The 27,437-nt window shown below is 44.9% G+C and overlaps 2 protein-coding genes and 1 non-coding gene across 4 annotated transcripts in view; 2 read left to right on the forward strand and 1 right to left on the reverse strand.

Annotated features, from left to right (window-relative positions):
- Window positions 1-1,267, reverse strand: part of SRPX2 (sushi repeat containing protein X-linked 2) — a 29,073-nt gene extending 27,806 nt beyond the window's left edge. Inside the window, exon 1 of one of the 2 annotated variants that reach the window (XM_053374206.1) lies at window positions 610-1,267. The gene's annotated coding sequence lies outside the window, so the exon portion shown is untranslated. The remainder of the gene's footprint in view (window positions 1-609) is intronic. The other variant, XM_053374207.1, reaches the window with a different exon arrangement.
- An 818-nt stretch (window positions 1,268-2,085) lies between these two features.
- Window positions 2,086-2,208, forward strand: LOC128407063 (U6atac minor spliceosomal RNA). The gene has a single exon (XR_008328711.1). It is a non-coding gene; the product is annotated as a U6atac minor spliceosomal RNA (small nuclear RNA).
- Window positions 2,209-2,947: 739 nt separating this feature from the next.
- Window positions 2,948-24,110, forward strand: TSPAN6 (tetraspanin 6). The gene is made up of 8 exons (XM_053373619.1): window positions 2,948-3,149; window positions 7,421-7,609; window positions 8,843-8,917; window positions 10,517-10,615; window positions 12,409-12,564; window positions 14,040-14,123; window positions 19,894-19,996; window positions 21,939-24,110. Exons 1-7 carry the CDS (start codon window positions 3,063-3,065, stop codon window positions 19,960-19,962), a joined length of 759 nt encoding a protein of 252 aa, XP_053229594.1. The 5' UTR covers window positions 2,948-3,062; the 3' UTR covers window positions 19,963-19,996; window positions 21,939-24,110.
- Window positions 24,111-27,437: the final 3,327 nt, after the last annotated feature.

The following is a 27,437-nucleotide window of genomic DNA, read 5'->3' on the forward strand; positions in this document are numbered from 1 at the left end:
TTATTGTCATATGCTGGTGCTTACTGTTCTCTACTGTTGTCATAGTACGTTTTAATCATAAACCACTTTGGAAAGCTGGTCCGGGGGAAAACAGGGTACAAATGCTTAAATAAATTAAATAAATAAATAAACTGTAAATAGATGGGCCAATCAATTGATGCAACTTCTTAAAGCAGAAAGTCAACACTATATACTCAGCATCTCTCTCTCACACCCCAGTGACACACAAGTCATCATTTTCCATTTGTGCAAAACGGATGTAGATTTATAAATATTTATGCTACAGTCCTAGGGATGGCTACCAAGAAGCAAGTTTCAACTCCCCAGAAAAGTGTGTACGTATAGGATTTCAGCCTTAGGGTTGTAACCAATCAAGTTCAGCATATCCACTGAAATTAATGGGCTTATGTTAGTCCTGCTCATTCATTTCAAGGGGTCTTCTCTGGCTATATCCCCCCCCCCATTATGTAAGTCACTTAGAGAATCTCAGCACAAGAGCGGCTAATAAATTCACTGAATAAAATAAAATAAAAAAGCTGTCCGTCTCCCCCGTTTCTGTCTGTTGCAAACAGAGAAGCAAAGGACTGACAGAAGCAGGTTCTCTCTTACCTGCCTTGCCAGTGGATAGGTGTGCAATTGTGCCTTCTGGTTCTCTGTCTCTCTCAGTCCATACAGGAGTCCTCTTCTTTAACTTTCTCAAAACAAGTGGCTTGTTCTTACCGGCTTCCAGACTCAGCTAACGCTGCCCAGATGTGGGGTAGCCTGCAGTTGCCAGATGTTTATTTAAAGCTGTACTCTCTCTAGAGAGAGAGAGAGTCAATGAGGAAAGGAAGAAGGGGGGGTGAAGAGAGAGAGCCAGGCTGCTTAGAAAGAAATCTTACTCAATGACTCACTGAGTGCAGAACATGCAAACCGCCCCCCCCCCAAGCAGGGTTAAAGCAACATAAGCAGCCCCCTGTACGATACTTCAGATTTCATGAATCATAAATTCATGGTTTAAAAGGAAGGCAGTCAGTAAACCAAGACACTAGCGTGTTTTCTCACCAGACTTTTGTAGGGCAAGGACAATGTGCTAGGATTTTAGGATTTCAGTTCTTGTGTGGCTGTGCACACACCATGTATTTGAAGCACCCTCCCCCCAAAGAGTTCTGGGAGTAATAGTTTGTGAAGAGTGCTGGGAGTTGTAGTTCTGTGAGGCGTGAACTACAGTTCCCAGGATTCTTGGGCAGTAAAGTGCTTTAAATATCGATGTGCCACTCTTAAAATAAACTATTCCTATGGCTTTACCCACACTTACCTTTCCTCCAGTCTTTCCAGGCACAGTCTGTACTTTAAAGCTCTGTGTCTGAACGTCTCCCCCCGCCCCCCCCCCAGGAGCTTTCTCTGAGAAAACCCGCTCTTTAGCACTCAATTGAAACATCAACCCGCAGAAAACCCGACCACGTAATGGGAACAAATTTGTCTGAGGAAAAAAGAGAGCTCTGCAATTATGAGGCAGTCATGCAAAAGCCAGTGTGCTTAGTTACAGTGTTGGACAAATACTGTACAGTAAGACCGAGATGAGGCAGATTCATATCAGGACTCAGTTGTGAAACCATTGTGTGGATTCCCTCACAGCCTAGCCTTCCTCACAGGTTGTTGAGAGGATAAAGGAAGGTGGGATCTTGTAAGCCACTTTGAGGTCTTTGGAGAAAGGGTAACATAAACACACACAGGAATTTGATTTTTGGTTTGTAGAAACAGGCAGGCCTGAGACAAAGCACGTTGCCGCTTGAGACTGAACATCAAATGGTTTGAGTGCTGGGATAGAAGCTGTTTGAACTCCCCCACCCCCGCCCTGCTCAGCCATGAAGCTCACTGGGTGACTTTGGGTCAGTCACCGTCTCTCATCCTGAAAGGGATGGTGGGATATCAATATAAAAATTAAATTAAATACTTTTAAAAATTCAGTCGAGGGCTTAGTGCTCAGGGGTGGCAAGCGCTTTTCCAAAGGCCAACCCTCCTACACTGTACTGACTCACACCAGTGTGAAAAAGCTACGAATAGGATTCTTGCCTAACAGGCAGAAATTCAAGAGGTGAATTTGTGTTGTGTGAAAGTTAGCACTCTCCTTGATAAAGGATGGAAGAGGTCCAACCTAATGGCCTATAAACACAGATATGGTTAAGGCATTGCCTCTTAGTTCATGGCATCAAATCAAGGGTTGTTTTTATTTTTTTACATGTATAAATGTGGGGGGTTTTTTTGTATGCTATTGTATTTTTGTTTTTCTATGTTGTAACAAAATTCTTACTATGCTATTGTTTTTCTATGTTATTATGAGACTTTTATTTGAAATGCATCCCTGTTGTTGTTGTTTTGTTATAAGCCGCTTGGAGCACTTTTTTGGTGGAAAAGAGGCATACAACCAAAATGAATGAATGAAGCCCAACCAACACTGTCTCTGGCTGCGTACCCACTGTTCATGTAAAGCACCTCCCCGAAACGAGGACTTCTGGGAGCTGTAGTTTACACCTCTCAGCTCTACAATTCCCAACACCCTTAAACTACAGTTCCCAGGATTCTTGCGGGGGGGGGTTGGAATGTGCTTTAAATGCATGGTGTGTATGCAGCGCGGCATCGTGCGAGGTAGGGAGAAGCTGCACCTGTTTAATTCCTGCCTGACATTGCAGCTGCCACGCCACGAAATACTGAAATCATTCGCTGCTAGCTAGCTGGCGCCACCTGCCGGCACGAATTAGGCACTCCCGGTCCTCCTCCGAAAAATACTACTGTAAAGCGAACGAAGCTTCTTCTCCCAGGTTTCGGCAATCTTCGGCTTTTCTCGGACATGCTTCGGAGAACTCAGGGAAAAGAAGGCGGGGCTGAAGACTCTCGTGTTTTCTTAATAACCCCACCCACAATCCACGACGAGGATTCGGGAGCTTCCGGAAATGCTCGCCTATTTCCATCTGCGCAAGCGCCAGAGAGAGTCGCAGTACAGCTGCTCCGCTGTGCGTGGCGGGTTTGAGCGAGCGAAGAAGCGGCGCCATCGCAGGTCTGCGGGTCTATTTAGGTCGGTCATGGCGTCCCCGTCGCGGAGGCTGCAGACCAAGCCAGTCATCACTTGCCTCAAGAGCATATTGCTCATCTACAGCTTCGTGTTCTGGGTGAGCCCCTGTCGGGAGGAAAACCCCACCCCGAAGCCCACCTTGCTACTGGCCGCCCCACTGAACAATGGGTCCCTGCAGCTCACCCTTCTCTACCCCATAGACAGCAATGGGGCACGCTGCTCGTCCTGTCCTGGGGGGCAGCACTGCATCTTACACGCTCCCCCTTTCCTATTCCCATAGGTAACAGGTGGGTAAATGCTCTCCCTTCTGAGACACCCCCACACTACAACCTCAAACTCACCCGCCCACCCCTTCGCTGCCGACCCCACAGATGTCGCGCTTGCTGTTCTTGTGTATAGCATGATGTATCGTCTCCTGCTGGCCCTACAAAGAACAATGACCCCCCCCCCGGCACTCCAATCTCTCCCGTCCCATTCAGTGTTATAGAACAGATGGCAGCCCCCCCCCACGTATCTCCCCCTTCTGGCAACCTTATAGACAACCATAGGGCAGGCTGGTTCCATATGCATTTGTGTAAGGGCGGAATGGGCCGGGGGGGCGGGCGGCGTAATTGCAAGTTTTGAAAACTTTGTAACGTTGTGTTTAAAGTTGTTCTAACCTACTCTGGGATCTTAGGGTGAAGGGAGGGCAATAAATTAAAAGAATAGCGATACTAATAAGGATGATGTAATCCTGTCCTATGCATTGAGTATAATGGGAGCATAGAGTTTTCTCTTCCACTCTGCAAAGTCCATAGATAGCAGTCTATCCATACATAGCTGCCTCCAGCCACATTTTCCCCACATTTTTCTCTTCCTAGAACAATGTAGGACAGAAAATGCTTGCCTTGCACCTCTTTATCCCAAAGAGGACAGAGCCCTTACTCTAGACGTATAAAGCATTTTGCTATAATTATTTTTTAATATATCACCTCACTCTCTTACACCTTCCCCAGTTCCCCTTTGGAAATAACTACTGCTCTCTCTTCCTTCCCCTATGGTTCCCCTAACCTTATATGAGCAGCAACATGCAATACTCCTTGATTTCTCCTAGAGCCCCCCAAATGAAGGGTGGCTCTCCAGATACTGCTGTTCTCCAACTTCCACCATCTTTGACCATTGGCTTTGCTGGCTGGTGCTGATGGGATTTGGAGTCCAGGCATCACCTGGAGGACCACTGGTTAGTCACCTCTGTTGTAGAGAAGAATGGGGCACAGTTCCAGCCCTATAAAGGTTTTAAGGTATATTTGTGTAATTCTATCCTCCCCTCCGAACAATGACCTTCCGTATAGTTGATAACTGTACACCTGGCCCCTCCCTTTCCTTTACAGTGCCTCTGAACCTGTAGGAAGAGAAATGAGACACACACCCCACTCTGCATCTCATAACTCCATAGAGAATAATGGGGCAGGACCACTGTCCCCTATACCTCCAATCTCAGCTCATCCCACAGACTCTTTTCACCTGTAGGAAGAGACATACTCTTTGCAGCCTCCACTCTTGTTTCTAGTGATCCAATAAAGAACAATACGGAAAACCCATCTTAGAAAGGTTTGTCGCCCTAGGAATGTTCTCTCCCTCCAGGCCCACTGAGAAGAACTATGCAGAAGTCAACTCTGCATGGACTTAGTTGGGGTGGGGGTGGGTGGGGAGAATGGCACCCCCCCAGCTTGTTCCAGCAGTCTGAACCTCACATTGTAGGAAAGAGCCTCTATCTCTCATAACCCTTCAGTGATATAATAACAAATCCCAATTTTCCAGCTCCACTCCTGGCGGTGGTGGCAGCTTAGCAGTGTGAGCCTTGCACCCGTGTCTGTGGCACAGATGGCATAATGTGTGCTGGTGCGCTGATGTGCCTTTCTGTGCTAGAAAACCCTGTGGCAATTGGTTCTCTCTTTCCCTTTGCTCATTTTTTTTTTAATTTGCCCTTTTTGCTTTGTTGGCTTTTTTTGGTTAGTAGCAAATAACATGTGGAATGCACTCTGTAATCCTGTCCTTTCCTTTCATCACTGCTGCTTCAGGCTTCTGAATCAGGTGAGTGTGGTTTTCTCAAGGAGCAGAGCCACTTTTCTCCTTGAGGCATGCAGGTTCTGTACCCTCTCTCTCTCCTCTCTCAAAAATAATTACAGGTTTTTATTTTTGTGCAAAGGAATAAAAGGACGCTTTTAAGTAAATAATGCAGAAAAGATAAAACAAGACCAATTCTCCATGGTTCTGATACAATACTAGATAAGTTTCTGTTTTAACGAAAGTGAATTTTGCAAGCCCACATAGAGTCATAGAATTGTAGAGTTGGAAGGGACCCCAAGGGTCATCTAGTCCAACCCCCTACAATGCAGGCATTGCATGGAAGGGGAGAAAACACGCACCCACTGTCTATAATGCAGTGGTCTGAGGACTCATATTTGAACATCCTGCTTATAAAAGTCCATTTTGTGTATCTGGACCTTTGGATGACTTATAATGCTTGAATTAAGATGTATTCTGAATGTGATCTGATGAGGGTTTTGGCTTTCACTTTTCCCCTCTGTTTCTTTTTTTCATTTGTAAAACTTCTTATAAAAATAAGTTTCTAATTTTAACAGTTTGGGCTGCAAAGTTAATTACTATTTTTCTTTTACTCCTGCACATCCTGTGGAGAAAACGATATAGAGGGCAAGGTTCATGTTGACGTAACAGGGATGGATCAAAATAAAAACCATGTTCAAACATCATTTCTGAGTGCAAATGAAATGGTCTTGCTGCGGTGCCCTGAGAAACAGTCCTCGGTTTGCCTCGCTGCTTCAAAAAACAGGCAATGGGAGAAAACCTTATGACAGGGAAAACAAATTCCCTCAGGTTACATACCTTTGGAATCCAGTCTGTGTTTATACATTGCTATGGGAGCTTGAAAGACTTGAGCGGAACCAGCTTACACAGGTGTTTCTAGACTTGTAGCTTTGTTTTCTTCTGAGACCACAGAGAGCTCAGTGGTAACTCACCATATCCTTTTCACACAGAAAGTCTCAGGTTCAGTTGCCACCATCTCCAGTTTATTCAAATTATGTTTAAAATGTTTATTAGCTGCTCTTTATCCAAGGCTGCGTACAAAGATGTGAATAAAACTATCTGTAACAGTGTATAAATAATACTATATAAGAGCTAGCAAATAGACTTAAAAAATAAAGAGAAGGCAAAACCCCAACTAAAACATCACCTCAAATAAAGCGACAACCAATAAGCTCTTAAAACTGGTGCTAGGACAAAGGATTTGGTTCCAAGTGACTTGAAAGGCCTCTGCTGGAAAACCTATGCCAGTCATAGTATAGTTTTCCAAATAGGTGAAAAAATGCCGGCTCCCTTGGCCTGAAAGCGAGATGAGCGCCACAACCCCATAGTCACCTTTGACTGGACTTAATGGTCTAGGGATCCTTTACCTTTTTTTTACCTAGTTTTCCAGATAGTCTGGCTTGGTAAAAGGTAAGAATGAGAAACCTGTGACCCTTCAGATGATGTTGGACTCAGCCATCAACCCAAGCCAACATAACCAATAGTCAGGGATTATGGGAGTTGTAGTCGAGAACATTCTGGACACATAAGGTTTTCTTTCTGGGTCTCTTCCTAGTGATGTTGCTTATTGCATGCCATCATCAAGTGTGTGTGGGGCGGGGGACACACGTGCCAGTCTTGTTCTGTGGAAAGTGGGATGGACGTTGACATGGACATTGGCAAGGGCTGGGACTTGCCTAGTTAAGCTAATGTGAATTTAGTTGCTCATTTTTATGCTTAGATCACAGGAAGGGGTTGAGGGTGAGGTAAGGGTACATTTCTTCCTAACTCTTCTGTGTCTGCTTATGGGGCAGAATGGGGATTCATTGAGGCCCCACCTGAACTCTGCATTTAAAGCAGTTTCATACCACTGTAAACAAGTCATGGATTCCCCCAAAGAATTATTGGAAGTGTAATTTGTTAAGGATACAGAGGGAAGACCCTTATTCCCCTCACAGAGCTACAGTTCCCAAAGTTTGCTGGGAACTGCTCAACCACTCTGGAAATTGTAGTTCTTTGAGGGGAATGAGAGATGCCCTAAATCTCAACACCCTTAACAAACAACAATTTGGGGGGAAGCCATGCCGTTTAAAGTGGTACAGATGGGATCTTAGCATGAATCCTGGTATCGCTGATCATTAGGATGAATTAGCACATTGCAAAGGTGTGGACCTTTGTTTCATGCAGTGCCAGTTCTTTGTTAACTGGCTGTTAAAAAGTAAAATGCGTCTACAGAAACCTTTTACAAGTGGCTCATTGTGGCTAATGGAGTTGTCCTTCCCTCCCCCCACCCTCTCCTAGTTCTCTGGCATCGTCCTTCTGGCAGTTGGCATCTGGGGGAAGGTAGGCCTGGAGGTGTATTTCTCCCTGTTAAATGAGAAGGCTACGAACGTCCCCTATGTCCTCATTGGCACCGGCACAGTTGTCGTCCTCCTAGGCACCTTTGGTTGTTTCGCGACATGTCGGGGAAGCACATGGATGCTGAAATTGGTAAGTATAAGGGGGCACAAGGTTGCAGCACCTGCCTTGAAACTCACAGGATTCTTCCAACTGTGGCATGTGGTGATAACTGCTATATTCATCCATTTGAATGTTTTTAATGGCGTTTGCATGCTGTGGCTGTTTTCTGTCCACTATTGGAGCCCCTATGCCTCTGAATACCAGTTTCTGGTAGGGAAGAGCGCTGTTATGCTCAGGTCGCAGCAGATATATCTGTTGACATTCTACATATAGTAGTCAGCAGAATGAAAACAATCCTCTTATTTTATTTTGGTCACATATACAAACGTAGATTCCTCAGTCCTCCAGTGCGGATGCTATTTGAAAACTTAATATGCAATTACATTGCTTTCAGAAGGGCATGTGGAATCTTGGCTAGGAATGGTCCCTCTTATTGAGATGCTGTCGCTGTCAAGAACAGGTGTTCCAAAAGATTTCCCTGTCTTACTGGGAATTTTTGTCCAAATGCCTATCTCCTTTCTGTATCCTACCCAAGTCACCATCTCTGGACCTGAATGGGCTTCCATAGTGGTAGTTTGCCATTTGTGAAATGCTCTCTTTAGGGAAGCATGCCTGGTATCATCACTGTCTGTTTTAACATTCCTATTTACCAGGGCATATTTTTTAAAGTGGGAAGGTAGTTATGTTAACAGCCTCATTGTGCTGATCCTTTAAGTGGGGTGGGTAGGACTTGTACTTTTAAAACATACTCTCCGATGAGTGTTTTCATTGACTGCTGTTTTTAATCTGATTTTAATGTCTTTGCCATTTTATTTTTTACTGGGTAAGTCGCTCTGAGGCACTTGAGTGCAGAAATGCAATGAATAAATTAAATAAATCTCGATGGCAGAGCACATTTTCAAAACATCATCTAGTGTTGCTTTGCTCAGCCACTAGAGACTGGCTGCTCCAAATGGCCTTTCTTGGGTTTGTCAGTATTCCAGCTGCTTCGGCTACCATAACGTATACCACCTCATGCAATTTTTGTTTTTACTCAGGGTAACCCAGATGCTGTCTTTATCTAGATAACTAAACAGAGGAGAAGTTTAACACAAACTCTTGACTTGTGCTGCAGCCTCCCACCCAAATATGGAGTTACGGAACTCTCCTTGCACAATTTTGCCACGGACCAGTGGTGCATTCATTATAGATTCTCTGTGTAAATCATATGGCAGTAGCAGGGTTGTAACTTTGCTGGTCTTGATCCTTCCTTTCTGTCCACAGTATGCCATGTTCTTAACTCTCATCTTCCTTGTTGTGCTTGTGGCTGCCATTGTGGGCTTCGTCTTCCGACATGAGGTGAGTTGGTGTTGCTTTGTTTTGTTTTTTCCTTATCATTGGGATTGGTCAATACGGAATTGCTCCTTCCCCCTTCTTGCTTCATGCCGGTGACCATAACTTGCTTTAACTGAAAACAGGGTCTGTGCCATTGAGGTCAGTGTAACCCCCTAGACCAGCCTTCCTCAGCCTTGTGCCCTCTAGACAGTGGAGGCTGGTTCACTGGGTTAACCGGGGCACTGCCCTACTGATGCTCAGTCTGGCCTCAGCTTCCCCCACCTTCCTGCCTTCTTATTTACAGCCAGTCCAGGGGATGGGGGATGACACAGCCTGGGGCAGCTTCCATGTCTTTAGTCTTAGTGTGGTCCTTGTAGAAGTCAGGAGAGGAATAGGGTCAAGAATAGAATTGGTTGACTCTGCTGTTGTAGGCTCTGGCTCCATCTCCTGTTGGGCTTCCTGCCTTCTGCCCAAGAGAAGAAGGCTCAGAACCTGGGAATGAATGGTCAGAGGTGTGAAGAGGGCGGAGAAAATACAGGCAAGATGAAGGAGTCTCTGATTACCTGGGAAGGAACCTGGGGAAGAGGAGACTTAGGGAGCTACGGGAAGGCAAGGACCTTCAGTCCTTTCAGCTGTGTCCTTGGGGCAAGATGTACCAGGAAGAGTTGCTGTGCTCACTAGGCCTGGCCTCTTGAGGTGTTTTGTTTCTTTGAATAAAGATAGTTAACTTTCTGACACCGTGTGAGTTATTGCTGGCTTGCTCCTGCAAAATGCTTTTCATCCCTATCCACTGGCCATATTGGCTGGGGCCAGTGAGAATTGCCATCCAAAACACCTGGAGGGCCCTAGGTTGGGGAAAGATGCTCTGCGTACCTAAGGAATGACATTTGTAGAAATGCTCCGAGTACGAACAACATTCAGCCATGGAACAAGGAGTCTATTTTAACTGAATTACATAGCAGAAGCTGCTTCTTTTAAAAAAACCCAAAAACAAAACCTGACTAACAAGGACCACTTTGGAGTTCCTTAGATAAGGCTTTTCGTTTGGAAATGGATACGTAGGTGCTGTCCCCGGAATGCCACAACACAGGTGAACCTCTGGCCCTTCGTCAAGAGGTTGCTGAACCATTTGCCATGGTCGTTGAGGCTGAGGGGCGTTGTAGCTCAGCAACATCTGGAGGGCCAAAGATTTGCCACATGTGCCATAGTGCAAGTATTGAAGGAGTGCCATCTTGGAACAGGCACCTCTCCTCCCTAGTGCAGTGTGGAATAGTGGGTAGAGTGTTGGACTGCAACCTGGGAAACCAGGGTTAAAATTGCCACTCAGCCAGGGTTGTCATGGGGTTAAATTGGGGAAAGGTTGAAACTATATGTGCCACCTTGAGCTCCTTGGAGGAAAAGTGGGATATAGATATATAATTATAAGTGTAAGAGGAGTTGCCTCTTCTTCAGGGTTGCCAACCACTGCTCATAAATGGATGTCTAAAGACAAGTATGCTTTTTCACTTAAAACTTGATTGAGTTATTCCTGTGCAAAATGAACACCAGATTGACTAATATTTCCTTAATTAGGTGATGGCTTCTCTCTCTGCAAGCAATGATCATTTATCATTTTCTCCTCAGATTAAAGACAGCTTTAAGAATAACTTTGAAGCTGCCATGAAGTCCTACGATGGGACCAAAGATGAACGCAGCAAAGCGGTTGATACCATTCAGAGCACAGTGAGCATTCACCTCTCTTCTTTCAACTGGCCTAAATCTGGCATATTCAGTATACTGGCCTAATCTTGGTATATTACGCGTGCTCTTCTCTTTGTGGAGGTGCCAGCGGTTAAAAAGGGGCCTGTACTACAAAGTGGGGTGCAGAGGAAGAAAGAGAACAAAAAATGCCTGTCACAGAGACCCACTGGGGTATCTTCCTTTGCCTGATGTCCCCCCTCATGCTTGCAAGAGGTATCCCATGTCCTAAACAGGTGTTCTGTGCGAAAGGCAAATCTTCAGCTTACAAAGCCCAAACTCTCTGTGGCCAAAGCACTGGGGCAGCAGTAGTGACATCATGGCTCGGTAGAGTCTGCTCCCCCCAACTTGGTCAATGAGGGTTTGGTTCTCCTCTTTGCTGCCCTGCTTGAAGAAGTCATCCCTACTCTACGCCAGGACCAAGAAACCTTTTTTTTTTACATTGAGGACCACACTCCCTAGGACAATAAATGGGGAACTTGCATTCCTCCAGATGTTGTAGGGCTCTTTATTCCCATCAACCCCAGGGCTAGCAGCATGGCTAGGAGTCAGGGATGATGGGAGCTGGAGTCCAGCAACATCTGGAAGGGTCACAGTTTTTGCTTCTCTGCCCTGGCAGGTGCAATTTCTTGAGGGATGGAGTCAGAAGTGAACAGGACCAGAGCAAAAGAGAATGGAGCTACATTTTCTTTCTTTCTTGGCTTCCATGCTGCATAGGAAGGGGGAAAAAATCTTCCTTCCTTTCATGCACAGGATTGCAGTAGGCTGTGGGTTTGGAGCTGCACAGTGGGATCAGGACCAAAGAAAGATAGTTTATCCATTTATACCAGGGATGGAGACCTCCAGATATTGCTTGTTTCCAGCTCTCATCATCCCTGATGGTTGGTTGTGGTGGCAGGGGCTGATGGGAGATGGAGTCCACAACATCTGGGGAGTTACAGGTCCCTCTGTCCTGAAGCTATACATTTTATTTCTTGCTGCGATGAAATGCATGTCGGCATGGGGTGTAAGTGAAAGACAGCAGAGCAGAAAAGAGTTAGACTGCTGAAAGATGCAGAATTCCAACCAGACTGGATTTTTTTTAAAAAAACAGTTATTATTTTATTTGTAGAAGTTCAATACAGTTTAGCATAATGCAAATCTAAGCCATTTATGCTAAAATAAAAATGCAACTATATTCAATAACCTTTTCTAAAAACAAGGTTTAAAAAAGCCCACAAGTGTAAGACTGTATAAAAATGAATGAATTGAAGAGTCCAAAAGGGCTCAAGGACAAAACAAATTTTTAAGAAGTGTTAAAGGACTTTACTGTCTCTACTTCATGACTTATTTGAGGGAAAGAATTCCAGAGTAGAACAACCAGCAGGGAGAGTCTCCTGGGAAGATTTTAAAGATCAGCTTGGCCTGTCTAGGGGAGGTGGTCTGCTAAAGTTGCCCCCTGGCAAATTATTTGTTTGGTGGGTGAACATGTGGAGATCATCAGAAGCAGTCACGTGTGTGTATGTAGCTGTGCAGATTGGGGTGAAAGGGTATTTTGGTTTTATTTCAGAGGAATGCGGGACTGGAGTATGCTAGCCAAATGGTGTCATTCATTATATGCGGCCTCCTCGTGTGGGTGGGATGTCTTGGACATACCTTTTTTAAAAATAATAAATATGGGTGTTTTTTAGCTTTTAAATTTCTGTTGGCGTTAATGTATGTTTGTAATAGGCTTTGAGTTACTTTTTGTTATAACCGCCCCCCTAAATAATAATAATAATCTCTCTTGTCCTATACAGCTGCACTGCTGCGGTGTCTCAGACTTCACCGACTGGAATCGAACTGCCTATTATAAACAGAAAGGGATTCCTATGAGCTGCTGCAAGTCTCTGGGGAATTGCACTATAGACGATTTGAAGAATCCAGCAATAGCAAAGGGGAAGGTGTATGAGCACGTAAGCCAACACAAAGCTGTCCCCTTCCGTGTGGCTTGGATGAAGGGGCTTACATGGAGGTGCAGGTTACAGCAACAGCCAAGGCGTCATTTTTCCACCTTCGCCGCATCAAGCAGTTGGTCCCTTACCTTTCCCGCCCCGACCTGGCCACAGTGATCCATGCGACGGTCACCTCCAGGCTTGACTACTGTAATTCTGCCCTTGAAGCTGTCCCAGAAACTCCAGCAGGTGCAGAATGCTGCAGCGAGGCTCCTCACGGGGTCTCTGCCATGGGAGCATATTCACCCAGTGCTTTTCCAGCTGCACTGGCTCCCGGTGGAGTACAGGGTCAGATTTAAGGTGCTGCTTTTGACCTTTAAAGCCCTTCACGGCCTAGGACCCTCATAGCTACGGGACCGCCTCTCCCGGTATGCCCCACGGAGAACCTTAAGGTCCATAAATAGCAACACCCTAGAGGTCCTGGCCCTAAGGAAGTTAGATTAGCCTCAACCAGAGCCAGGGCCTTCTCAACACTGGCTCCGGCCTGGTGGAACGCCCTGCCTCATGAGACCAGGGCCCAGTGGGATCTGATTTCTTTCCGCAGGGCCTGTAAGACAGAGTTGTTCCATCTGGCCTTTGGCTTAGAATCAGTTTGATTCCCTCCCCCTCTTTCTTTTTCCTTTCTCCTCCTGTGAAGAGGCTGCATCCTAATGTTTTAATGTTGTATTTTAATTTTTTTAAAATTGTATTTTAATCAACTTGATTTTATTATTGGTTGTTAGCCGCCCTGAGCCAGGTCTTGGCTGGGGAGAGTGGGGTATAAATAAATTAATAAATTATTGTTGTTATTATTATTATTATTATTATTATTATTATTATTATTATTAACAGGCCAGGAGGAGCTGCTGTAATAATGAAGCTTTAGCCTCTGGTGAAAAAGAAGAACCCAGACTTCTCTAGAGATAGTGTAGGACTGCAGACAAGAAATAGGGAACTAATTGCCTGTGGACATGCATTTCTCTTTGCGGGGAAGAAATGAAACACACATGCTAATTATTGTGTTTAATTCCACATCCCTTAAGTAGAAACTGCAGACTTAACGTCTGGGATGTGACAGCGAGAAGCAGGCCAGTGTGGTGGAGCAGCTGAGGTTATTTCAAGGCCTTCAGAGCTGTTTTGAATCCCTTCCCCCACGATGTCCCACTGTTTGGTATGGCTGATAAGGGGATATAGTCTTCCTGCCGTGAACAGGGAGCAATAGTTTGTTTTAAATTACACCGCAATAAAGGACCTGTATTGAGGTCAAAAACATTAATATTGACACAGCCTCTGTCAGATCAGTGGACATCCTGCTGTGAAGTCCTTTGCTAACTTAAGATGCTTGGGTCCTTTGAGGACTGTAAGTGCTTCCTGTTTTTCATGAGTAGGAGTTGCCTGGTAGCTTGAATGACCATGTTACCCCCCCCTCTCTCTCCTCCCCCCCTTCCCGTTTGTAGGGTTGTTTCAGGCTGGTGATACAGACAATGGACTCCAAAATGGGCATTGTAGCAGGGATCTCCTTTGGCGTTGCTTGCTTCCAGGTAAAGTTTTTGATAGTGGTTCAGCTGACCCTCTTCTGCCCTAATAGACTTGTATTCGTTCTCTCCCAACCCTGCTGGCAAATCTGGAGGCAGCCAGCTGATAATACAGTGGTGCCTCGCAAGACGAACGCCTCGCAAAACGAAAAACTCGCAAGACGAAAGAGTTTTCCGTTTTGGAGGTGCTTCGCAAAACGAATTTCCCTATGGGCTTGCTTCGCAAGAAGAAAGCCCATAGGGAAATCTCCGCCAGCCTTCAGAAGAGGTCCTGGACCTCTTCTGAAGGCCGGCGGGGGGCAAAAGTCTTTGCTCCCCCCGCCGGCCTTCCCGGGACAGCGGAGACTTCTCCGCTGTCCCGGGGCGATCTGAAAATGCTGGCGGGCGGCAGCGAAGGCTGCGCTGCCGCCCGCCAGCATTTTCAGATCGCCCCGGGACAGCGGAGAAGTCTCCGCTGTCCCGGGAGCTTTTAAAATGCTGGCGGGTGGCAGGGAAGCGTTCGCTGCCGCCCGCCAGCATTTTCAGATCGCCCTGGGACAGCGGAGAAGTCTCTGCTGTCCCGGGAGCTTTTAAAATGCTGGCGGGTGGCAGTGAAGCGTTCGCTGCCGCCCGCCAGCATTTTCAGATCGCCCCGGGACAGCGGAGAAGTCCTTGCCCCCCCCCCCCAGCCTTCAGAAGAGGTCGGGGGACAGACTGTCCCCGGACCTTGTCTGAAGGCGGTTTCCATAGGAACGCATTGATTGATTTTCAATGCATTCCTATGGGAAACCGTGCTTCGCAAGACGAGAAACTCGCAAGAAGAAAAAACTTGCGGAACGAATTAATTTCGTCTTGCGAGGCACCACTGTACCTTCCATTCCCACACCCGCTTTCACATAACTCAGACTGTTCGCTCCATGCCAGGAAACATACTGCGTGTGGCCAGGTTGCCACTCACAGCATGGGCATGTGGGTGGCATGCACCAGCCTGAACTTCCCAGCATGCTGGCAACATGAAAATAGCAGTGTTAAGTAGTCCTGTTTGCTGCCAAATCCTGCTGGGAGCCTGGATACTTAGGACTCAAAAACACCTGTCTAGAGCAGCTATAAGCAAGAGCTTAAGCAACCCAGGCATAGCATAGTCCAGCTTAAAACACTTCGCATGGCAGGAAATGAGCCACAGCTCTTCACTTATGTGAAGCAGTGGATCACAGAGATAAAATGCCTCTTGGAATTGTAGCCTGGTGAGGGGAATGGGCATCTCCTAGCAACTCTTAGCACCCTTAACAAACTACAGTCCCCAATAAGCCTCTGAGCAGCTGGTGTCAAACTCTGAGTGGTCTGCCATTCATGTAGTGATGTGGTCCAGCCCTGCTTAGCATCAGTGGTGCTGGATACTCTTCCTGTCTTCCTTTGCTAGGTACTAAGCTGCCACATCAGCAAAGACTATTAGAAGACAAGAGCCCACGAAAAACTATGGGCACCATCTCTTACTGTGCTATCATGTTAGCCCAGCTATGTGACTCATTGCAACCTTTGTTCTCTCTGCTTTAGATGGGCTGAAAGTAATTTATGGGGAGCTTTTGCTCTTTGGGTGCAAAATGACTGCAAAATTGTATCTGCAGGGCTGCCAGTCATGCCTACCCAGATGTCCACATGTTTTTAGTGGCTTTGGCTTTTGCCCATCAGGTTTCTTCTGCTGAAAGATTAAACTTCAGCAAACCTTGGGTTGATGCATCGCTTCTGCATAGCCAGAATGGCTCTGTTCCACTTCCCCTGTCAGAGGCATTAAGTCCCTGAATATCAGTTGCTTGGAATCTCAGGTGGGCAGAGTGTTGTCCTCTGGTCCTGGTTGCGGGCTTTCTGCAGGCATCTGTTCAGCCTTTGTGAGAACAGGTAGCTGGACTAGATGATGCAGCAGGTCCTTTGTTCTTACGTTCTTCTCTATCAGTGGTCCCATGTTGGTTATAACATTGTTAGCACCCACTTAGCTGTGTTTGCTCTTAGTCAGTGGTGTCCAAACTTTTTTCAAAGAGGGCCAGATTTGATGAAGTGAAGGGCCATGAGGGCCGACCAAAGATGTTAACCTTTTTTAAAAAGGTTAAACCGACCGGCGGGCCAGATTAGGCCCCCAAAATGGACTTTGGACATGCCTGCTCTTAGTGTTCAAATACTATAGTTTTTCCAAGGATCTTTCTCAATCCAAGACTCAATTGGGCACTTCCTGTTTTCCTGTTCCTTTTCCATTGCCTTTGGCAACATTGCTAACAAGTCACAATACCATAAATGTGTGGCCTTTCCCCCTCCATAATGTTTCAGAAAAGGTTCTGCCTCGGGCACAGATATAGAAAATACAGTGTCTGTCTCTTCTGGTCTGACCGCTTTTGCACTGTCAGGAAATGAAGAGGCCACCTTGAGAGAAAGCTTGAGAGGGTGCTCTGTTTCCTTGCAAGTGGGTATACTTGGATCATCAGCGAAATACAATTTTAAGTTGTTTTTTAAAAAATATTTGAGGAACACTCCAATGAAATTAGCTCTTGTACATCCTGCAGTGTTTTTTTTTTAAAATATTTTTATTAAACAGTTTTTATAGTCACACAAACAAAACATAACAACGACAAATACATAAACAAACAATAACAAAAACAAAACAAAAAAAACAAGTATCATTTCATATCCTAATTTCTTAAACCTTTCTTCCTCGACTTCCTCATGCCTCCCTTTTCTGTATTCCAAATTCTAATCAGTTACTCAGCAAATCTTCCCTTATTTTACTTTAAATTTAAGCTAATCTTCCTTATTCTCCTTGTCTTAACCATTGCTAATAGTAACCATTTACTTTCCAGTCCAACATCATTCTAACTTTCATTAATTTTGTAGTATTTCTTTAAATAGTCCTTAAACTTTTTCCATTCTTCCTCCGCTGCTTCTCTTCCCTGGTTTCGGATTCTGCTCGTCATTTCTGCCAAGCCCATGTAGTCAATCACCTTCATCTGCCATTCTTCCAGTGTGGGTAGATCTTGTGTCTTCCAGTACTTCGCAATAAGTATTCTAGCTGCTGTTGTAGCATACATAAAAAAAGTTATATCCGTCTTTAACACCCCTTGGCCGACAATGCCCAAGAGAAAGGTCTCTGGTTTCTTAGTGAAGGTATATTTAAATACCTTTTTAAGTTCATTATAGATCATTTCCCAGAATGCCTTGATCTTCGGGCACGTCCACCAAAGGTGAAAAAATGTACCTTCCTTTTCTTTACATTTCCAACATTTATTATCAGGCAAATGGTAAATCTTTGCAAGCTTGACTGGGGTTATGTACCACCTATAAATCATTTTCATAATATTTTCTCTTAAGGCATTACATGCCGTGAATTTCATCCCGGTGGTCCACAACTTTTCCCAGTCAGCAAACAAAATATTATGACCAATGTCCTGAGCCCATTTAATCATAGTTGATTTAACCGTTTCATCTTGTGTATTCCATTTCAGCAGCAAATTGTACATTTTTGACAGATTCTTAGTACTGGATTCTAACAATTCAGTCTCCAATTTTGATTTTTCCACCTGGAAGCCAATTTTACTGTCCAATTTAAACACTTCATTTATTTGGTGATAGTGCAACCAATCTCTCACCTTCTCTTTTAATTTCTCAAAACTCTGCAATCTCAGTTTGTCCCCTTCCTTTTCCAGAATTTCCCAATATCTTGGCCACTTCGACTCCATATTTAACTTTTTAACTGCCTTAGCTTCCATTGGCGACAACCACCTTGGGGTTTTGTTTTCCAGCAAATCTTTATATCTGACCCAGACATTTAATAGTGCTTTTCTGACAATATGGTTTTTAAAACTTTTATGTGCTTTAACCTTGTCATACCACAAATATGCATGCCACCCAAAAATATTGTTAAAACCTTCTAAATCCAAAATGTCTGTGTTTTCAAGAAGCAGCCAATCTTTTAGCCAGCAGAAAGCTGCCGCTTCATAGTACAGTTTAAAGTCTGGCAGGGCAAACCCCCCTCTTTCCTTTGAGTCCGTTAATATCTTAAATTTAATTCTGGGCTTCTTGCCCTGCCAGACAAATTTAGATATATCTTTCTGCCACTTCTTGAAACAGTCCATTTTATCCATTATTTGTAATGCTTGGAACAAAAACAACATTCTTGGCAATACATTCATTTTTATAACTGCAATTCGGCCTAACATCCTGCAGTGTTAAGGGTATTTCGATTCAGATCGCAGCAGGCAGAGCCAGTCCGTATGAGGCGGTAGAATTTTCTACTTCAGCTAGGATGCTGTTTTTCAAAATGCTCCCCTAAGTTTAAAAAAAAAAAAAAAGTGACAGAGTACAACCTTCATCAGAGACACTTCTCCATGTGCCTCACCCAAGGGAGATATGGAGGAGGCCTGTGTGAGAAGTGTTTTTCCCCCCCAGTGGTAGCTCCTGTCTGTTGAATGCTGCCCCAGGAAAACATGCCTGGCACCATCATCATCAGGTTTTACATGCTAGGCTAAGACATCTTTATTTATCTAGTGTTTTGGTGCTTGTTTAGCCTCAAGTGCCTTTAATAGTTTGGGTGAAGTGGAGGTAGGACTTGCTTTTCTTAGTGCATTATTGGACAAGCATTTTAGGAATCTTGTATTGTTCATTTTTAATTTATTTTATCTGCCTGTACTTTCTGTTATTGTTAAGCCACTTCAGGCTGGAGTCATCTAAATAGTTGCACTAGTGGGAGCCAGCGCTGGGGCTTTCCCCCTTCTCCTCTCCCTTCAAACTCCCAAAATCAGCTCTGGAAGGTCGGGAGAACCCCAGAACCATGTGGGGGTGGAGAGGGGAGACCATTCCACCAAGCAAGCAGACAGGCTTGTCCTGATGGAGCAATCTCCTTAGCTTCGAATCCAACCTTTGGTATAAAAGCAACTAACAGATGTAATAAATCATAGCAGTAATAACGATGGTGTGCTGGCTTTTTAGAGCTAGGCAATATTTTTTTACACGGGAGAGTTTTCAAGAACATGACTTGCCCCCTTTCAATCTTTTTTATGTGCTACTGTCATCAACTTCCAGGGGACTGGCCGATAGATGGAATTGGCATTTTTATTATTGGTAAACATCGCCTGTTTCCTCTTGTTTCTTTTAATACCTTGTACTGTATCTCTATGGTGTACATTAGTAGTTTTAAACTGCTTAAGGTTAGCGGTGTTGGCTGAAAAGGTGGATGTGAATCAGGGTGCAGGAAACTGCAGCCCTCTAGGTGTTGCAGGACTTCAGCTTTCATCGTCCCTGACATGCTGTCTGGTGCTGATAAGAGATGCAATCCAATGAAATAGACAGACCACAGGTTCCCCACCTCCTATAAAATAATAAATACCAGGATTTTGCCCCCTTACCATGGCGCCAGGTGCAGAAGGGCTCTTAGCGTCTGGCTTCCACGCTCCTTGCAGCCATGAAAGTTCAATTACATAAACAGGCAAAGGTAAGCATATAATCTCCATGAAATGCATGAAATGGTAGATTATGCATGGTGTGTAGGCTTACAAGTGAGGACACTAAGAATTCCTATTCATATTAAGATATTTTCCCTTATCTACACCAAAGGTTGAACGAAATAGGTTGTTGGGGACTTCTTTCATTTTTTGAAACCTCACCCCACTTTTAGCTTATATAAGCAGCTGCTGGTTCCATTCGATTTGGTCTTTCGCCACAGCAGCTGGCAGAGGGCTGGAGCTCTCGGCTGTGGAATGTCAAGCATTTAACTTGTCACTGTCCGGCTAACTCTGCCTCTTCCTTCTCTTTTCAGCTGGGGGGGATTGTCCTTGCCTGTTGCCTGTCCCGGTCCATCACAAATAATCAGTACGAGATGGTTTAACCAGCAAGCCTGCAGGCTTGCAACTCACTACAAGGTATGAGCCTCTTTGCTGTGATGCCGTCCTCGCTGCATCTTGCCTTATTTGCTGCCCGGCACTTTACTTGCAGTGCTGTGTGCATCTTGCGAGTTCATGCAGCTGTAGATTTTGACACAGTATTGCGTGCTCCCAAAAACCTTAGCTTCCATTTAATTTTTTTAAAGCAAGTTTCTAGTCCTTATGGGGGTGAAGCTAGGCTAGAAACTGCTTTTGTGATGCTTGGTGAAAACTAGGACTGAGAGCTGGGAAGGTTTCAAAAGGTTTAAGGGCTCCAGGTTTCATAGGGTCTTTAGTGCTCTCCTAAATCAGCAGAAGAGAATATGTAGGTTAAGCAGTTCAGTAGCTGAAGTTCCCACTGGACAGCCTAGGTAGTCCTTCTGCATATGAGCTGCCTTATACAAAGTGAAACTACTGGTCCTGTGATCCCGGTGCAATAGGCTTCCTGTGCCACAGAGGGCCTTCTTTAGTGAAACCCATTTTTCAGACTCAGTACTGCACAGCTTCACTTCGCAACATAAATGCATCTTGCGCTTGTGATTTCTGCATTTGCCAAAGCCCCACAAATGCAATGCCCCTGCGTAAACCTGTGGTGCAGCATCTCAAAAAGCAGATTGTAGAGCTGGCAGAAGTGTTAAAAAAAGAGCAACCGAAATAATCAGGGGCTGGAGCAACATTCCTATGAGGAAATGTTACAAATTTTGGAACTTTTTAAACTTCAGAAAAAAGGGAGATGATACAGGTGCATAGAATTATGCATTGTGTATAGAGAAAGTGTGGGACGCGGGTAGCGCTGTGGGTTAAACCACAGAGCCTAGCACTTGCCGATCAGAAGGTCGGTGGTTTGAATCCCCGCGACAGGGTGAGCTCCCGTTGCTCGGTCCCAGCTCCTGCCAGCCTAGCATTTTGAAAGCACGTCAAGTGCAAGTAGATAAATAGGTACCGCTCCGGCGGGAAGGTAAATGGCGTTTCCGTGCACTGCTCTGGTTCACCAGAAGCGGCTTAATCATGCTGGCTACATGACCTGGAAGCTGTATGCCAGCTCCCTCAGCCAGTAAATCGAGATGAGTGCCGCAACCCCAGAGTTGGTCACGACTGGACCTAATGGTCAGGGGTCCCTTTACCTTTACTTTATAGAGAAAGTGGCTAGAGGATCTTTTCTCTCTCGCTCTCTTACAATACTAGAACTTGGTGGGTATCCATTGATATCCACTGAATGATTCAGTGGAAGTGCTTATTTACACATTGCGTGGTTAAAACTATGGGATTCACCCCCATGAGAAGTGGTGCATTTTCAGGCAAATGCATGGAAGATAGGTCAGCTACTAGCCGCAGCAAGTCCCTGCATGCCAGCCATTAGGGAACAACATCCAGAGAGGACCATTACTTCCCTGCCCTGGTCCTGTGACTCTTGGAAAGCATCTGGCCGACTCCTGTGGGAAACTGGAAGGTCTAAACAAACCTCTGGCCTGATGGGCTCTTCCATATGCTCATGACTATGATGGATGCAGCTTAGAAACATAGGGTTGTATCCAATGTTGTACTCAGAGTAGACCCATTAAGATGCATGAACATGGCACATTTAGGTCCATTAATTTCAGTTGGCTCTACTCTGAGTAGAACGTAGCTGGATGCAACCCATGACAATATAGGAAGGTGCCTTATCACACAGTTGGCCTATCTAGCTCAGTAGTCTGCACTGGTTGGCAGCTGCTCTTCAGGATTTAGGACAGGAGTCTCTCCCAGCCCTACCTAGAGATGTTGGGGATTTGAACCTGAGACCTTCTGCATGAAGATACTCTACTAATGAGCTATGACTCACCCCCAGTTTGAACAAGACTGTACCATGTTGTTGTTTTTACTGCAAAAGACTAACTCTGGAATCTCAACCCTGCAAGTTCTAATCTGTCCCCCCCCCTTTTTTTCCATTCTTTGCTTTCAGAATTTTGGGACACTTTATAGTAAGTTATACATAGTTTTGGGAACCCACTCCTTGGCAGGCTCAAGCTACTGAAATCCTGTTTGATCAGACTGCTCTCGACCTGTTCACTGGAGAGGACCAGATGTCACAAGAGGTGTTACTCTGCTTTATGATGATGTTGTTTGTGCTATTCTGAAGGAGTGCTGTAAGGGACAATTTGTGTAGGGTAGATGGTTAACACAGCTCCTCTAGGCAGGGGTGCTGGCTGGCTGGCAGGCTGACTGCATGGCCCCAGCTGGGCTGTGCATTTTGGAATTTGTCTTCCTCTGTAGCTTGCAAATTCTTGAGCACACTAGCTTTAAGAAAGGGTGGGTTGGGGGAGAGGGTTTCTGGTAGAGCTGTCCATGGAGTTAAGAGAGCTTAGTTGCCTAGTCATCCACATTTAAAATTCTGTTCCTTCAAATATGCATTATTTTAAAACTCCTAGTGATGTAAGCGTGATAACTTAGAATTTCAGAAAGAAGCCCTTTCCTTCAGCTTGTTTCATTTCCCTACGGCAGAAACAACCAGAACCAAAGTAGCCTGAGAAAAAACAACACTAACTTCCATTACTTCACAGCCCCTCCAGTTATGTCTTCCTAAATTTAAGGCTGGACTGCTGTCATGTGTTTAGGCTGCTCTTGCTGACAACTTAGAGGCTTCAGCCAGTGCAAAATGCTGAGACCCTGCTTTCTGAAGGAGGTTTTTCATGTGGAGCACACGATAACCAGTGCTTCAGTGCCTTTGCCAGCTCCTTGTTGGCTTCTGAGACCAGTAGAAGACGCTGGTTAAGAACACTAATTCCCTAATAGCCTGAGCTCCGCTTACATCAGAGACTACCTCCCCTCCTCTCTTTAAGACCACCCCCACCTTACCTTTTAAGATCAACCAGCAATGTTCTCTTAAGTACACTGCATACTGTATCAGGTTGGCCGTGCCAGGCACAGAGCTGCTCTTAGTGTTTGAATTCTATTCCTTTGATATTTGCCAAAGCCCCAGTCTCTGTGTCTTCTGGAAAGGCTGTGAAACGGTTGGTTGACCCTAATAAATATTTTATTGGAAGTGGTCTGAGTGCCCTCTCCAAGATCCTAGCTTTTGATGGTCAAGGTAGGGTATAAGGAGTGCATGGTTAGATACTCTTAAGATGGAAATAGGATGGGCTAGAAGTCCACTGGGTGCTTTGCCTCGCAGTCAGCCCATGGCTCTGCCATTTGGTTTTGGATGTCGTAGTGAAGCAAAGCAGCTGATGTAACACTAAGACCACATTTGCACAGCTCAGATGAATTGACTCTTAAGGCTGCACTCCTAAACTCCTTTACCATGGAGCAGTTCCCAGCGGGGCTAAACCTCTGAGGAGCCATAGCATAGGATTGCAGTGTAAAGATGCTTGAAGTCCTGCATTTTTCCTGGGAATCAAAAGTGAGGAGGGAGCCGAAGCATCTGTTGGAAAAAGGAGCACCTGGTCTTTCTTCAGTGGTTTTTCTTGGTTGCCAGGGAAGGAGCTACTCTTCCCCTCTTCCAAGACTGCTTCTTGCCAACCATTCCTCCCCGAATATCTCCAAATGGTGTACCTCGTTTGCTCATGTGAACACGGCCAAAATAACTTATTCTGCTGAGTGCTAGTTCTCGGTAGGGTTTTTCACAACTGCTTTCTTTCTTTGGAAAGCAACCTCCTAGCTTTATAGGCACATAAAATGCCTTGGCGAAGATAGCAGCCCTTGCTTGTTCACTTCAGCTTCTTCTCTGCCTCATTCTCCCTTTCCCTGAAATTGGAGCCAGGAGCAGCAAAAAAGGGAATTGCGTGTGGGTGTGTGCCTGTTGAAATAAGCACAGCCTTTTCAGCCTACCTCCTCATCCTACCCTGAATTATTCTTTCCCTGACTTGAGATTTTGATACAGCATTTTTTTTAATGTATTTTGTTAAAGCTTTGTAAAATTGGGCTAGAGTGATCTTTTTTTTGGTGTGTGTGTGCGTGGGTGGACTGCGAGGCTCTGCAGGAGGATATCTTTAGCCTTCGCAGTCCCCGCCCTGCTGGGTTCGGTATGATTTCCATCATCAGTATTACACGACACTTTGGACACATGTTGTTGTTTTTGTATTAAATGGGAAATCCTTCTTGTCTTGAAAGCAGAATAAACAATTGCATACTTCCATTCTGGTCTTCGTAGTTTTGTCTGGTGATTCTTGAGAAACAGTTTCCTCTTGGTAAATGCTTTGCGTCTCTTGTACTGACCAGCTGTGGGGGGGGGGGGCTGGGAAGTGGCATTTCTGAGCAGTTGGTTGTGTGTGGTGGGAGTGGGTTGATCAGAACCGAATTAGGTGGCTTCTGAACCACAACAATTGGGCTCGCTTTGCAGTCATTTCATCGAAGGACATTGCTGGTGGGAAATGTGGAAAAGCTGAATGGTGCTGTGTGTGTGTGTGTGTGTGTGAGAGAGAGAGAGAGAGAGAGATGATGCTTGGGGCATCTTTGAGTCTTTTACCACCATTTGGGTATGTAGGTGCATGTAGACACCTGATAATCTATAAGAGAGCTTCCTTCCATTGACCTTGGAAGACATTATCCAATAATGAAAGTAGAAACAAAGCCAGAGCAGATATTTTAATATTTGCCTCCTCTCACCGGTCATGTTCTTTACATGTTAACTAAAAGTAAACAATAGATGAAGCTAAACACAGAATAACATATCAAAATAAGGCTTAACTTGGTAGCAATTAAGCTAATAGGGAGTTAGTAATAATAATAAAAAATGGCTAAACCTGAGCAGCTAGGTAGCGCCAGTAATCTGAGGTCTGTATAGAACCAAGAGTAAAACAGCACCTTAAAACAACTTTTGTTGTGCAAGAAGCTTCCTTGCTTAGCCTTCAAGGGGAGTCACAGGAAATAAAATAATAATACAGTCATGTATTATTGCACCTCTTGCACCTCTACAACGAGCCATGGGGGCAAATAAAATAATAATACAGTCATACCTTGGGATGAATACACTTCAAGTTAAACATTTTTGGGTTGCGCTCTGCGGCGACCTGGAAGTAACGGAGCACGTTACTTCCGGGTTTCACCGCTCACGCATGCGCAGGCGCTCAAAATGACGTCACGCGGTGAAACATGACCCGCGCAGTCGCGTGTTACGTTTGCATCCAGAGGTACCACTGTAATAAGAAATATCTCTTTTCTCATATCTCTGCTGTAAATTCAGATAAACTTTGTGTAGCACCCACACACACCTTGACAGTGACTGGATTCAACTAAAATGCATCTCCTAAGGTTGCAAACAAATGAGCTTCCAAAAAGATAAAAAGAAGCTTCTCAATTGCACTATTACCCACCCACCCCTTTAAAAAAGCAATAGTAAAATGGGCAGCCCTGTAGGTTAAGAAATAAGAGATGCAGAGACACCTTCCCCATGATGGAGGGCTGCATACCTGATGCCCCATCTCTAAAGGGATGCATGGCCTTGATGCTATCCTGCAGAAAGACATCCGTATCCGTTTTCATTTATGTTCCAATGACTGAAAACATTATGAAAGAGCTAGTTTGGCATGTCCCCAAAGGAGCTAATTCCTGTTCACAGTTCAAGCTCATCCAAATGATCCTCAGCAACATTTCTTCAACATTCGGAATATTAGAAGCTGCTATGCTGAAGTGCAAGATATACTCAAGAAGACTGAGAAAACATCAAAGCACACACATGAATGTGAATGGCTTAATTGCTCCCCCGCCACTGACAATTATAGTCTTTAAGCTCAAAGGCCCAAAGATTCTAAAGTGTAAGAGGAGATGAACTGGAAACTGAAGTTTCATTGGGAAACAAATTTAGTTTACCTGGCAGTTATGAGAACTACATTCAGGTACAGTTGAGAAATCTTGGACTAATTCGGTGAACTTTGTTAAACTGAACTAGTTCATTCCAAGCTCTGGACTGTACTGCAACGAGGAACTTGTGGGAGGATTGAGCCAAAGCTATAATGTGGTTGGGGTTGCTTTGCTTCTGAAATTATACCTGAAGAGCTCTCACACGGCACAAGCTTGTTTACTGCTGCCCCCCAAAGGGCAGGACTCGAACCAGTGGATTCAAATGACAAGAAAGCGGAAGAACTTTTTGGCAACAAGAGTTGTTTGGCAGTGAGACTGTGGTGGACTTTCCTTCCCTGGAGCTTTTTAAGCAGAGTTTGGATGGCCATCTGTCAGGGACTATTTAGCTGTCATACCTGCATTCCAAGAATTGGACTAGATGACTCCTTGGGGGCTTCCCAACTCTCTAATTGTATGATTCTATAATTTAGATATAGACAAGAAATTTCTTTCAAAGGACTGCCCTCGTGTGGCTGTTTAGCAGGCTGCTAGAGTGGAAAATGATTGTGTTTTCTACTTCATGAAGCCACAGCATGGGACTCTAGCTAAGTGAGAGGCTGGGAAAACTGGAGTGGGTCTAAGAAATTGTGGTTGGTTTTTTACTTATTTATTTTAAAAAAATATGTTTATCTTTTCGTGTAAAATTTTGCAACCAGTCAGAAAAGAGTTCTGCTCTAGGGTTTGGGGCATCTAGCTGTGGCACCTTAGGGTGGCTTTGGCTGTGCTGTCCTAGCACAGTTACACCAGTCACTTTGGCAATCAGCTGGGAGAAAAGAGTTGGAACATGAATGTGTGCAGGGAAGTTACACAGGCTGTGCATCTATAAAGCTGCCTTCAGATGAGACAACTTTGCAGCCTAAGCAAAAGAAGTAGTCACTGGATTGGTTCAACCTGTTGCCAGTAAACACCGTACAGGATGCTGATTGGTATGTGCGCAAGAGGTTTCTGGTGGGCGGGGTTTCTGGTGTGGGAAGAGAAGAATGTTGGCCTCCACACAGCAAAATAAAATAAGGGTAACAGCAATTCCAAACCTGAACCACTCCAAAGGCTCTGAAAAAACCTTCTTTGCTGAAGCACTCAGGGAAATGTGTAAATGTCATCACTCTTCAAGCAAAGCAACAGTCATTTACTATCTCCTACAGGAAATAGGAAATGATCATTTTCTCTGAACACAGAAATCTGTCTTACAGCAGGCTCAGAGTATCTGCCCACTCCAGGGATGGAGTGTTGGGACTCCATCTCCCATTATGCTCACCCATGGAGGCCAGGCCGCCTGGGACTGATGGGAGCTGGAGTGCAGTAACATCTGGAAGGCAACAGGTTCCCTAACCTGGTCTACTCTCACTGGATCCCCAGAATGTTGGGCAGAATCAGTGGCTTGTCTCCAACTCAATCCTACTCAGAGTAAACCCACTGAAATTAATGGCCCTAAGTTAGCCTATGTTAGCGTGAGTAGAACTGACATCAGATACAACCCAGAATCCTGCTATGTAATTATATATTTTTTAAAAAGCTGGATGTGGCAAGAACAGTTACACAGCTCCAAGGATAGTGATTATACGGTAGACCCACAATTTACGCACATTTAATTTGTGCGCATTCAGCTTTATGCAATTTTTTTTAA

The sequence above is a fragment of the Podarcis raffonei genome, chromosome Z, assembly GCF_027172205.1.
Source record: "Podarcis raffonei isolate rPodRaf1 chromosome Z, rPodRaf1.pri, whole genome shotgun sequence".
NCBI lineage: Eukaryota > Metazoa > Chordata > Lepidosauria > Squamata > Lacertidae > Podarcis > Podarcis raffonei.